The sequence below is a fragment of the Mustela putorius genome, unplaced genomic scaffold, assembly GCF_011764305.1.
Source record: "Mustela putorius furo isolate JIRA1106 unplaced genomic scaffold, ASM1176430v1.1 tig00000281_pilon_pilon_pilon, whole genome shotgun sequence".
NCBI classification, from domain to species: Eukaryota; Metazoa; Chordata; class Mammalia; order Carnivora; family Mustelidae; genus Mustela; species Mustela putorius.
In genome coordinates, this window is record NW_025421343.1 from 30,881,596 (window position 1) to 30,894,691 (window position 13,096).

The 13,096-nt window shown below is 40.2% G+C and overlaps 1 protein-coding gene across 7 annotated transcripts in view; it reads left to right on the forward strand.

Annotated features, from left to right (window-relative positions):
• The window catches only part of ASXL2 (ASXL transcriptional regulator 2), a 132,245-nt gene that overhangs the window by 92,163 nt on the left and 26,986 nt on the right, over nucleotides 1–13,096 (forward strand). For 5 of the 7 annotated variants that reach the window (XM_013052986.2, XM_004745947.3, XM_045079295.1 and 2 more), the window contains 3 exons: nucleotides 4,798–4,913; nucleotides 6,771–6,900; nucleotides 7,949–8,092. In XM_013052986.2, the coding sequence (XP_012908440.2) occupies nucleotides 4,798–4,913; nucleotides 6,771–6,900; nucleotides 7,949–8,092 (390 nt within the window). Of the gene's footprint in view, nucleotides 1–4,613; nucleotides 4,713–4,797; nucleotides 4,914–6,770; nucleotides 6,901–7,948; nucleotides 8,093–13,096 lie in introns of all 7 variants that reach the window. The other 2 variants (XM_045079296.1, XM_004745948.3) reach the window with 2 other exon arrangements.

Sequence of the window (13,096 nt, forward strand, 5' to 3'; positions counted from 1 at the left end):
GATTATCAAGGAAGAAGAGAAGTGATAGAATAATAGAATCAGAAAAGTTAGGTGCCAGTCCTGTGATCTTTAATTTAGTTTGGTATCCATCCATGAATTTATTTTTCTCTTTCTAAAAGAAAGGCCTTTCTTGTTCCAGCCATTGAAAAGTCCTAGAACCAGCAGTAACCACATAGCAGTGAGCACTCCCTACCATGCACCATGTGGTCTTTTTAACAACATTTCCAATTAAAAGACACCAGGGTCTTTGTAGAAGGGGCTGATCCAAGTTGGGCAAAAAAATATGCAAGGTTGCCTGAGACATTTCTTGTGGCATATAGTGAAGAAGCTGGATACTGCTGAAGCCATGTCGCAGAGGTGGTTCACAACTTGAAGGGTCTTCCATAAAACCAAAAGGTTACAGTTTGAGTGCCAAATTCATAATGATTGTTTTTGATTTAAACATTCCAAATACATAAACGTCAGTGGGTTGATGATGACACTTCAAAATCAGTTTTACATACCATTACTTTACTGAGACTGCTGAAACAAATTATCACAAGCCAGGTGCCTTAAAATAAAATAAACAGAAGTTTATTTTCTCCCTTTCTGGAGGCTAGAAATTTGAAATCAGGGTGTCAGCCACACTCCCTATGGAGGCTCTACGGGAGAACTCGGTTTCTTGTATCCTTCAGTTTCTGGTGGTTGCTGACTTCCTTGCCTTGTGGCCGCATCACTGCAATCTCTGCCTGTCTTCACCTTCTTTTCTGTCTGCCCTCTGTGTCATTGGATTTAGGACACTGAGATAATCCAGGATGATCTCAAGATCCTTAACTTAATTACACCTGCCAAGACTCTTTTTCCAAATAGTGTAACATGCACAGATTCTGGGGATTAGGACATAATTTTTTGGTGGTCACTATTCATCCCATAACAACTACCCATTCATTTTGAAAATATACTGAGTTTGGGATGCCTGGGTGGCTCAGTGGGTTAAGCCGCTGCCTTGGCCCAGGTTATGAGCTCAGGGTCCTGGGATCGAGTCCTGCCTTGGGCTCCTTGCCTGGCAGGGAGTCTGCTTTTCTCTCTGCCTCTGCTTGCCTCTGTGCCTGCTGGTATACTCTCTCCCTCTCCTTCTCTCCGACAAATAAATAAAATCTTAAAAAAAAAAAAAAAAGAAAAAGAAAATATACTAAGTTTGAATCTTGGCTGTGCCCCTGAGTCCTCTGGTAAACTAATTAAATTTCCTGATATGTAAAATTCAGATGATATTACAATATACAAAGAATGTATATATTTGAAATTTAGGTATGAATATATGTCCTTGGTTTGAGCCTGTGTCATGTCCCTGCTCAGTGGAGAGTCCGCTTCTCCCTCTCCTTTGGTACCCCCTGCTTGTGCTTCTTTTTCTTTCTGTCTCAAATCAATAACTAAAACGTTTTAAAAAATTAATATATGTCTTTAAAAATCTTTTCATATTTTTATTTGTGTAGAAAAATGTCAGTAAGGATGCTAAGCCAAATATATCATTTAGTTATTTCTGCGGGTAGAATTGGAAGAGTTTGGATGGGAATAGAAAGGACTTTTACCCATCTTACTTTTTTTTTTTTGAACAGCGCCCTTACTTGGGGCGCCTGGGTGGCTCAGTGGGTTAAAGCCTCTGCCTTCGACTTAGGTCATGATTCCAGGGTCCTGAGATTGAGTCCCGCATCGGGCTCTCTGATCAGCAGGGAGCCTGCTTCCCTTCCTCTCTCTCTGCCTACCTCTCTGCCTACTTTTGATCTCTGTCAAGTGAATAAATAAAATCTTTAAAAAAAAAAAAAATCGCCCTTACTTGACAGAGGCACCGTGAGAGAGGGAACACAAGCAGCGTGAATGGGAGAGGGAGAGCCCTGAGCAGGGAGCAGGGAGTCCTATATGGGACAGGATCTCAGGACCTTGGGGTCATGGCCTTAGCTGAAGGCAGACGCTTGATGACTGAGCTACCCAGGTCCCCCAATTGTACCGTCTTAGAGGGTAGTTCAGTGAAATCCTGTTCAGATGAACCTAGCATGCTGTTAGAGGCATACGAGATAATTACTTTTGGTTGTTCTTCCTAATAAAATTGTGTTTGAAGACAGTGTAGCCACTGGAAGTAATTATGAGACAGAAGTTTCTCACCATATTTTTAAGCCTTTAATATTTAAAAGTTGGGACAAAGTTTAAGTTTCATAGATGTTACGAGACCTGTACTTGGCATTGAGTTAGTTCTGGGAGATGTTCCTTACTGGTGGGTCCTGAAATTTTCATTTAGTTCAGCTGGCTTGAGATATGTTTATGGTTCTTTTGTTAGAAAGGGCTTTTGCCTTAAGGGGGAACGGTCCAAATAGTTTGCCGAGGTACTTAGAGATAGCTTTATTGTCTACTTTTCAGGCTGCAAAGTGCAATTCTTATATACTTTAAGAGAATTATTTTGTTTGTTTTCTGCTTATTCTCGGGTAGTATTTGAGGCAGGTTAGGAAATGTATATTTTCAGATTTCTGCAAACCATTAAAAAGAAGGAACATAGTCAAATATTAATAGTCTTTATTTTTATTATGTCCCTTTAAGAACATTGGTCAAATCAAAGACAGGAAGTAACAAGTGTTGAGAAGGATTAGAACCCTCCTACATTCCTGTGGAATTGTAAAAATGGTATAGCCATTTTGGAGAACATTTTGACGGTGCCTCAAAAAGTTAAACATAAAGTTGATGTAAGACACCCAGCAGTTCTACTTCTTTTTTTTTTTTAAGATTTTTTTTTTTTAATTTATTAATTTGACAGAGAGAAATCACAAGTAGACGGAGAGGCAGCCAGAGAGAGAGAGAGATAGGGAAGCAGGCTCCCTGCTGAGCAGAGAGCCTTATGGGGGACTAGATTCCAGGACCCTGAGATCATGACCTGAGCCGAAGGCAGCGGCTTAACCCACTGAGCCACCCAGGCGCCCCACCCAGCAGTTCTACTTTAAGATCTGAACCCAGAAGAATTGAAAATATATGTCCAACACAAAATCATGCTAATTAGTTTTCTTCATATCATATTTCAGAATGGCCAAAAGGGGGAATAACCCAAGTTGTCCCATCACCTAGTGAATAAACAAAATGCAGCATTCGCATACAGTGGTCTATTGTTCGATGATAAAAAGGAAGCATTGATCCATGCTTCAGTATAGATCAAACTTTAAAACCTGCTCAGTGAAAAAAAGCTAGTCACAGAAGAGCTTGTATTGTCTGATTCCATTTATATGAAAGGTCTAAAATAGGCAAATGTATAGGGACTTAAAGTAGATTAGTGATTGCATAGCACTGGGGGCATAGTTAGGGAAAAGGGGGGTGATAGCCAACCAGTACAGGATGTTTGTGGGTCGTGGATATTGATTCTGGTGATGGTTGCACAACTTTTAACCAAAGCCATTGAAATTTTACACTTTAGGTGAGTTGTATCTTACATAAATCTTCTATGAGTAAGCCGTTGTTTTTTTAAAATTGGTCAACATAAGTAGACAAAGGATGTGGTTTCTTTTTGCTGCTCAGTTATCTCAGGAATTATCCATCTTTATTTTTGTATTTTGTACAATATATCACACTGAATTTTTTCTTGATGTTGTACTTTATGTCAGTTCTTTCCCATATATAAACCTGATCATAAGGGAGGGAGTGCAAAGGCAGGTATGCCAGGTGTGAGAAGTCACCTTCTTAGTATCGTCTGCTGTTGCATCCTCTTTCAATGTTATCTGCTATGTATTCCTTTCTTAGGACTTAAAAGAATCTGTTGAAAAGCTGTTTTCCCAAACTTGTATAGTCCAGTGAACCATGCTTCTGCATTGTTAAATCAGGTAGCTACCCACCAACACATTTTACATGGTGTCGTTAAACTCTGTAGTTACACCATGAGATGCCATTTTCCTATCCGGGCCTTTCAGTCCAATTACTGTGGAATGGAGAAGGTGTTAGTCTTCCAGAGTCCTCACTGGCAGTAGGGATTACTGTTTTATTATTTCTGTTTTTAAGGGATCTGAATCAGCATTTTATTTGTCACCTCTTACCATGAGTAATGCATTGCTGAACTTTACAGAACATAAAAATCTGATTGCTATTTTAGTATAGTAGGGTATAGGCTCCTGAAGGGAAAACTGTAACTCACATAAGGCTAAGGTTTGGGCAAGCTCTGATGAGGTCTGAGACAAGTAGTGATGAAGGAGAGAGGAATTACACCAGTGCAAATGTGCATTGCTTCCATGAGAGAAGTCCCGAAGCATGCTCTTCCACTGGTGGGCCGGAAACTGTTGGTTTAAGAGATGAAGGAATATTAAGAATTAAAGTTGTAGTATAGTTTTTGAGGTAGAATGGCCTTACTGCCTTCATTTTAAAGATAAGGAAGACCGGGACCCATTCTGTCAGTCCAGGGCTCTTTCACTATATCATGTTGTCTTTAGATGTACGTTAAGAACCTACATACTATCCAGCAAGCTCTAGAATCTTCTCAGGTTTTATCTAACTTGATGACTCATGGTATATTCTGCTTCCTGTTTCAGTCAATCTATTGAAAAATTCAAAGAATGAAAAGTAATGAATACTAACACCCATCCCTTCCCCATCCTATCATCCTTCACTAGAGCTTTCTGAGGAAATAATCTGAAAAGGGAGGCTGTTTGCAGTAGAACTCCAAAAAGAAGATCCTTCCCAAAAGTGTTTGGTCACAGTTCTTAATACAGGTAGCAGCATATGATTGGGGAAGGAATGGTGCTTGATACCAACTGTGATAACCACATTATTTATTGTCATTTTTCTCTCCATCAGTATCGTCTAGACTGTCGCAGCCATCCTCTCCCCAGTCAGGCTGCCCATCACCTACCATTCCAGCAGGTAAAGTCATTTCTCCGTCACAGAAGCACAGCAAGAAGGCACTGAAGCAGGTAATCATGCTAATCTGTGTATATCAAGTCTTATCTCCTACATTATAAATTCATGATTCTAGAAGTCACTGAAAATTTCTTGAAAGGGCATTAGGTCCTTTTAAGGAGAAATTCATGCAGTTTCCCAATTTGGATTTAATAATTTATGTACTTGTGTGTTTTAGGTTTGTGGTAGCTAGTCTTTTTATCGCGTTTTAAAAGCTCTTTATTTGTTCCTAATTTGCTAAGAGGTTTGTGTGCATGTTTGTGGTTTTTAAATTATGAATAGGTGTTGAACTTTTCAGGTTTGTTTCTTCAGCATTTATTGGGATGATCAGGTAGCTTTTCTCTTTAAATTTGCTAATATATCAACTTCCATGACTAGAATTTTCTAATGTTAACATATACTTAGGTTTCAGGAATAAATTACATGTTTCTTACATATTTTTTAATATGTTATGAATTTTTCTTATTTAAGATTTTTGCTTGGATTTTGCTGTTTTCTTGTATAATACTTGTACAATTTTGGAATCAGGGTGGTTATTAATAAAATAAGTTGGGTAGCTTGCTTATTTTTCTAGATTTTGGAAAACAATTAAGAAGTGTTTTCTTAACATTTCAGTTTCATCTGTTACTCATTTGATTCCTGCTTTTTAAACTAATTTTGGAAAAAAATTTTTCTTAATTTTATATATATCTCTTAGAAAAATAGTCTATTTCATCTAACTTTAAAAAATGCATAGGGGCACCTGGGTGGCTCAGTTAAAGCCTCTGCCTTTGGCTCAGGTCATGATCCCAGGGTCCTGGGATCGAACCTCACATCGGGCTTTCTGATTGGCGGGGAGCCTGCTTCCCCCTTTCCTCTGCCTGCCTCTCCCCTCTGCCTGCCTCTCTGCCTACTTGTGATCTCTGTCAAATAAATAAATAAAATCTTTAAAAAAAGAAAAGAACATAGTGGGAAATGAGTATGAAGAGGCAGTGGGAACCGAGTAGCCAGTTACTCCACACTTTTTTTTTTCTTCCTTTTTTGCATGATTGTCTTGAAGGTTAAAGCTTAAACTGGCAATTTAGCAAGGTCATAGATTTCCAATCTTTTTCTGAAATGTAGCTTCACTTTCTTAGATTCTGTGTCTTTTTTTTTTTTTAACCCTTGTGTTAAAAAGTTGTCTTTGCATATTTTCATGACTAAACTCTAGGAAGCTGTCTTCTTATTCATTCTGAATAGTTTAGTGTTGTGTTTGATATAAACTAGAAACATTATAGAAATGAAACTATGCTGAAATAGCCAGAAGAAACTATACTATTCCTGGAACTAGTATTTTCTGACTTCTCTTCCCATCTCTTCACTATGTTGCGATAAATTGCTGAGGATTTGGTCATTGGGCCAAATCTTACTGCTCTTACAGGAGATCAGAATCAAGTAATTATTTAACACCTATTGTTCAAGTGGATCATCTCTGAAATAGATGTAAGCTAAATATTTATATTTTTACATAGAGCTAATGGAAGTGGTACTCTTTTTGGTGAAGGGCTTAGAATTTTATTTCCAGAAAAGATTGGAAACCTCTAATTTTTTACACTGCTACAAGTATGGAAAGTCCATGCTTTACTGGTGATTTTAAGTTCTAAAAATGGTTGTGAGTAATTCTCATATTTATACACAAGAGTAATACTGCCAAAAAATATTCCGACTCTTAAATATCATTTTGGACTTGTATTTAATTCGTCTCATTTAGGTTCTTGTTTACTTTGATATCAAGATTTCAGAGAAATTGGATGATCATCATGTTGCTCATCACTTAAACAGCAATCGTTCAATTTCTGTTATTACTAAAAAATGATTTTATTTTATTGCTTCTAATTAGTTTTCTCTTACAGGCTTTGAAACAGCAACAGCAAAAGAAGCAGCAGCAACAGCAATGCAGGCCGAGCATGTCCATCTCCTCCAGCCAGCCTCTCTCTCTGAAGACTGTCAAAGCATCCAATGACTCTGCACCCACCAAACCTGGTAGGCAGACATGGGTGTCTGTCTTTTTCCAGTGTTTCTAAGCTAATTTTCTAATTTGTATACCTTACCATTTGTTTTCAAGTTACTGGGTTTCTTTACGTAGTCTATTATTGCCAGATCATCAATATAAATCCTTTCAGGATACATGGGAAAATTTTATGCAGAATCATCATGCAGTTATGAAAAAATAAATTGGCAAAATAGGCACATTAGAATGAAATCAATGACTGACTTCCAAGATGCGTAACCCACTGATATTGGATGCCTCTAAACAGTGACCTTACAAAGTGATGTTGCCAAGACTAAACCAGACTAAACTCTTTACCAGCTCTCTGCTTTAAAGATAAAAAAACTTTCAGGGCTCCTGGGTGGCTCAGTGGGTTAAAGCCTCTGCCTTCGGTGCAGGTCATGATCCCAGGGTCATGGGATCGAGCCTTGCATCGGGCTCTCCGCTCAGCGGGGAGCCTACTTCTTCTTCTCTCTCTGCCTGCCTCCCTGCCTACTTGTGATATCTATCTCTCTCTCTCTCTCTCTCTGTCAAATAAATAAATAAAATCTTGGGTGGGGGGAGACACAAGTAATCTCTAAAAAGAAAATGATAAAGCTCTTGGGGGGGAAAAAAAAGATAAAAAGCTTTCCTAAGAACATAGGCTACATTTGCGTTTCCATTAGATAGAAACACAGGCCTTTGGATTTTTGTTGTTGTTTTGTTTTTCATCTAACCCCCAGATTAGATACAGACTTTGTATTATATTATCCATGCATTTTTATCCTAGCTGGTTATATGGGCCTGCCAAATTTAAAAGGCATCTTGCAGAACTTTGCATTTTTGTTAGGAGGGAAGTTTAACACCAGAAGCAAATAATGTGTTGGGAGAAGGAAGTGATTTTATTTTACTTTTTAACTCTGAATTTGCAGACTTAAAACACATTTGCAGGGTCACATTGCATCACACATAACTCCTTTCAGTTTGTGTTGAATGATTTGTTCGATTGGTTTTTATCTATAACCTCAGTGTCACCAGTCTCTGATGTATCTTTTCTCTTAGCAGTATGGGAAGGAAAGCCGTCTGATGGGCAGTCAGGCAGCCCTCAGAACTCCAACTCCAGCTATTCGTGTTCCGTTCAAGTGGAAAATCCCTTGCTAGGCTTGGGGAAGAAGTCATTCCAGAGGTCTGACAGGCTCCACACAAGTAAGTTAATTTACAGACTTTGGTTCTGCATCTTAATTTGTCAACTTCGTGTTTGAAATTCATCAGCTCTTTTGTGGGGTTTGGTTCTTTTTCTGGCAGTAGGTTGTTTTGTCTGGCATTATTTATGCCTTACTTCTGTGCACAGAAAAGGAGAAGGACTCATAATGAAACATGGTAAACTGACCCTTTTTTCCTGCTCCCTTTGAAATCCCACTGAGATGGGAATATGGAAATACAAAAGATCAGATTCATAAGAGTGAATAAAACAAGGAGACAACAGATCAGCAAGCACAAGCAGTGTCAAGAAACTCTGATGAGAACTGGATGCTGAGCAGCTGATGTCAATAACAAGCAAGCTAACTAAGGCTGCAGAACACGAGAAAGAGTCAAGAATAGGAGACCTCGTGTATCATAGCGGGGAAGGGTAAAGTCCAGGCTTGAAAAGTGGAACCTTTTTGGAAGGTTAATAGGAAGCAGTTTGATGCCTCACCCTGGCAGGAGATAAGTGGTTTATTTTATTTTATGTTTTTAAAGACTTTATTTATTTATTTATTTGACAAACAGAGATCACAAGTAGGCAGAGAAGCAGGCAGAGAGAGAAGGAAGCAGGCTCCCTGCTGCGCAGAGAGACGGATGTGGGGCTTGATCCCAGGACCCTGGGATCATGACCTCAGCCAAAGGCAGAGGCTTTAACCCACTGAGCCACCCAGGTGCCTCAAGTGGTTTATTTTTGAGGTGACATTCAACCGTACAGACTTCAAACTCAGAGATACCACTCATGGCTAATGGCAGATAATGAGACCGTGTACTGAAATCAGGGAAATCAAGAAAAATATAAATACCAATAGTGATCTTTCTGCTTGGCTTCCAGAATGCTAGTAGTAAGGCATATTTCTGTCACTACAGCTTCCTTCCAGCCCCAGCTGTGTTCCAGCAGCAGACGGGTGGATTGATGCCTTAAGAAATTGAATAGCCTTAGGGCATCTGGGTGGCTCAGGTCTTGATCCGAGGGTCCTGGAATTGAGCCCTGCATTGGACTCCCCGTTCAGCGCGGAGCCTGCTTCTCCTTCTCCCTGCTTCTCCCCTTACTTGTGCTCTCTCTCTCTGCCAAATAAATAAATCCGATCTTTAAAAAAAAAAAAAATAGCCTACAGAAAAACATCTGAAGGCAAATTTATAGATTCCCAGCTAAATAGAAATCCTCTTGGTCACACTTCTGGGAAGCACACAATTCTGTAAGACTCACCTATCCACCCACAATTTTGAGTCACCCCTTTTAATGCCTTTCCATTGTGATTATTTGTGATTGCCTTTGAAGAAGACCTCCATCATGAGACACAGAATCTGAAATCCAGATTCAGAAGAAACAGGCAATTCCGGAAGATTTGAAACAAATAACTTCAAAAACTGTAATACCCACAGAAAGATATAAAAGATGATACTGCATCCATGAAAGAACAGACTGCAGTTTTAAAAACTGAAAAATAAGCAAAGAGTTCCAGGGTATTAATAAGAAAGTAACTGAAATAAAATGTAATAATAGATGGAGCACCTGGGTGGCTCAGTCGGTTAAGCATCTGCCTTCAGCTCAGGTCATGATCCCAGGGTCCTGGGATCAAGCCCACAGGGAGCCTGCTTCTCCCTCTCCCTCTGTCTGCTTTTCCCCGTCCTTGTGCTCTCTCTCTCTGACAAATAAATAAAATTTTAAAAAATGGTAGGACCATCAGAAAGAACAGAAATTGAAAGAGGGGTTGAGATAATAAGAGAAATAATAAAATTCCAGAGAATTGAAAGCCACAGATTCCCAAGATGAAAGTTTGTAATTGGTGTCAAGAAACATGAATAAAGGGCGCCTGGGTGGCTTAGTGGGTTAAGCCTCTGCCTTACGCTCAGGTCTTGATCTCAGGGTCCTGGGATCAAGCCCTGCATCCGGCTCTCTGCTCAGTGGGGAGCCTGTTTCCCCCTCTCTCTCTGCCTATCTCTGCCTACCTGTGATCTCTTTCTCTCTGTCAAATAAAGAAAATCTTTAAAAAAAAGAAAGAAAGAAAGAAAGAAACATGAATAAAAGGAAACCTGTTCCAAGGGAATTCTTTCAAATTTTAAAACACCCAGGATAATGAGAGGATTCCAAAAAAGCAACTAAAGAAAAAGAAAATACTTCATATACAGAGATGCAAAAATTGGGATGATCAACATCTCGGTAAGAATAGAGGCCCAAAATGTGCAGCAATGCTGACAAAATTCATAGGATTAGTTTATACCAGACCCATTTATAGGTTCCAGCCCCTTCCAAGCTGTTAAGTGTGACAACAGAATTAATAATATTTTCAGACTGTGCTTTTTTTGTTTGTTTTTATGAAATTATTTATTAAAAAATAAGAGGGTACCTGGGGTCGCTCCGTGGGTTAAGCCTCCGCCTTCGGCTCAGGTCATGGTCTCAGGGTCCTGGTATTGAGCCCTGCATCGGGCTCTCTGCTTAGCAGGGAGCCTGCTTCCTCCTCTCTCTCCACTCTCTGCCTACTTATGATCTGTGTATGTCAAATAAATAAATAAAATCTTAAAAAACAAACAAACGAAAAAAGCCGCCTGGTGGCTCAATGAAGTTAAGCATCTTACTCTTGATTTCAGTTCAGGTCATAGTCTCAGGGCCATGAGATCAAACTCTGGGTTTGACATATTAGTATACATTCTGTAAGTATGTAATTTATGAATAATTTTAATCTTTGGTAGTGGAATTGATGATCAAAGGGTATGCTTAGTTTATCGCAGATACTGCCTCTAACAAAAATGCTCCATTTTATTATCCACCCAGAAGCAAACCAACTTTTACAAGGAAGTTGTCTGGCTGCTGGAAGGAGGGCAGTAAGGCAAAGAAGCTGGTGCCTCCGGCCGGTTGTACACTAGGTTCTTGAATTGTGCCTGGTGATCTTTCAATTATTTCCTTTCCTGCCTTACCTGTCACTCAAGCATGTTCTTGGGGAGCAGGAACAAATTCAATAGGTCCTGCTCTCTGCAGGCACCAGGGTACCTGAGCCACAGCTCCTGCGGGACCAGAAATGCCTCTACATCCACACATGTAGCATAATTTTCCAAAAGCACTATAATTAAAATGTAAATCAGTCCCAGAAAGGCAAGTTTGGATTTCAAGAATTCTTTGGGATGCCTAGGTGACCCAGTCGTTAGGCATGTGCCTTCAGCTCAGGTCATGGTCCCAGAGTCCTAGGATCGAGCCGTGTGTTGCGCTCCCCGCTCCTCGGGAAGTCTGCTTCTCCCTCTCCCACTGCCCTGCTGTGTTCCCTCTCTCGCTGTCTCTCTCTCTCTGTGAAATAAATAAATTAATTAAAAAAAAATTTATCCTTTTTTTTTCTTTTAAAGATTTTATTATTTTTAACCAATTTCTGTACCCAACTTGGTCTTGAACTCACAACCTTGAGATTTAGAGTCACACGCTCCACTGACTGAGCCAGCCATGTGCTCCCAGATTTCAAGAATTCTTTCTTATTTTTTATTTTACTTACTATTTATTTTAATATTTTATTTATTTATTTGGCAGACAGAGGTCACAAGTAGGCAGAGAGGCAGGGAGTCCGATGCGGGGCTCTATCCCAGGACCCTGAGACCATGGCCTGAGCCGAAGGCAGAGGCCCAACCCCCTGAGCCACCCAGGTCCCCTTATTTTTTTTTTTTTAAGTATTTATTTATTTATTTCAGAGAGAGGTGGGGGAAGAGGGAGCGAGGGTGGGAGGGGGCAAGCGAGTGAGCAAGAACCTGCACAAGAAGGCAGGGCAGAGGAAGAGGAAGAGAATCTCAAGCAGACTCCCCACTGAGCTCACAGCCCAACTCAGGGGTTGACAGAGAAGAGATCTCAAGTAGAGATCACAAGTAGGCAGAGAGTCAGGCAGAGAGAGAGAGAAGCAGGCTCCTTTTGCTGAGCAAAGAGCCGGATGCGGGGGCTCGATCCCAGGATCCTGAGATCATGACCTGAGCTGAAGGCAGCAGCTTAACCCACTGAGCCACCCAGGCGCCCTCATCTTTTTTTTTAATTAAAGTTTGATTCCGATGTAGATATACAGAATGAATGCACAAATAGTGAAAACTGTTCAAGGATTGCTGACACTATCATTTCATCAGTCATATGGGAGAGCAGAACTAGGGTGCTGTTCTCATTCCCTGGAACCTTCGTAGAATTGTTCATGCAAACAACAAATGGTAACCACCTATGGGTGGGTGTGTAATTAAATGAATCATGCTGCATGTATAGTGCAGCTTTTTAAAACGAAAGAGATAGGGCACCTGGGTGGCTCATTGGGTTAGAGCCTCTGCCGCTGGTTCAGGTCATGATCACAGGATACTGGGATCAAGCCCAGCATTGGGCTCTCTGCTCAGCAGGGAGCCTGCTTCCCCTTCTCTCTCTCTGCCTATTAAAGAGGGCACTTGATGTTATGAGCTCTGGGTGTTGTATGCAATTGATGAATCACTAAATTCTACCTTTGAAACTGATAATCCAGTGTGTTAATTAAATTGAATTTAAATAAAAAATTTTAAAGATATATATTGGGATTTGGGAGCACCTGGCTGGTTCGGTGTATGGAGTATGTGATTCTTGGTCTCAGGGTTGTGGGTTTAAGCCTCACAGTGTGTGTAGAGATTACTTAATAATAAGATCTTTAGGGGTACCTGGGTGGCTCAGTGGTTTAAGCCTCTGCCTTCGGCTCAGGTCCATGGTCCCAGGGTCCTGGGATCGAGCCCTGCATCGGCTTCTCTGCTCTGCAGGGAGCCTGCTTCTTCCTCTCTCTCTGCCTGCCTCTCTGCCTACTTGTGATCTCTGTCAAATAAATAAATAAAATCTTTAAAAAAAAATAAGGTCTTTATAAAATATGTATGTATTTTATGTTTCTGTTATGAACCCTTAACTTAAATACTTAGTAGTCAGAGTTCATGCTGTTTATGATGGCTCTTCCTCTATACAGTGATAAAAACAGAGTCCGAAGCCCCAGTGCTGGG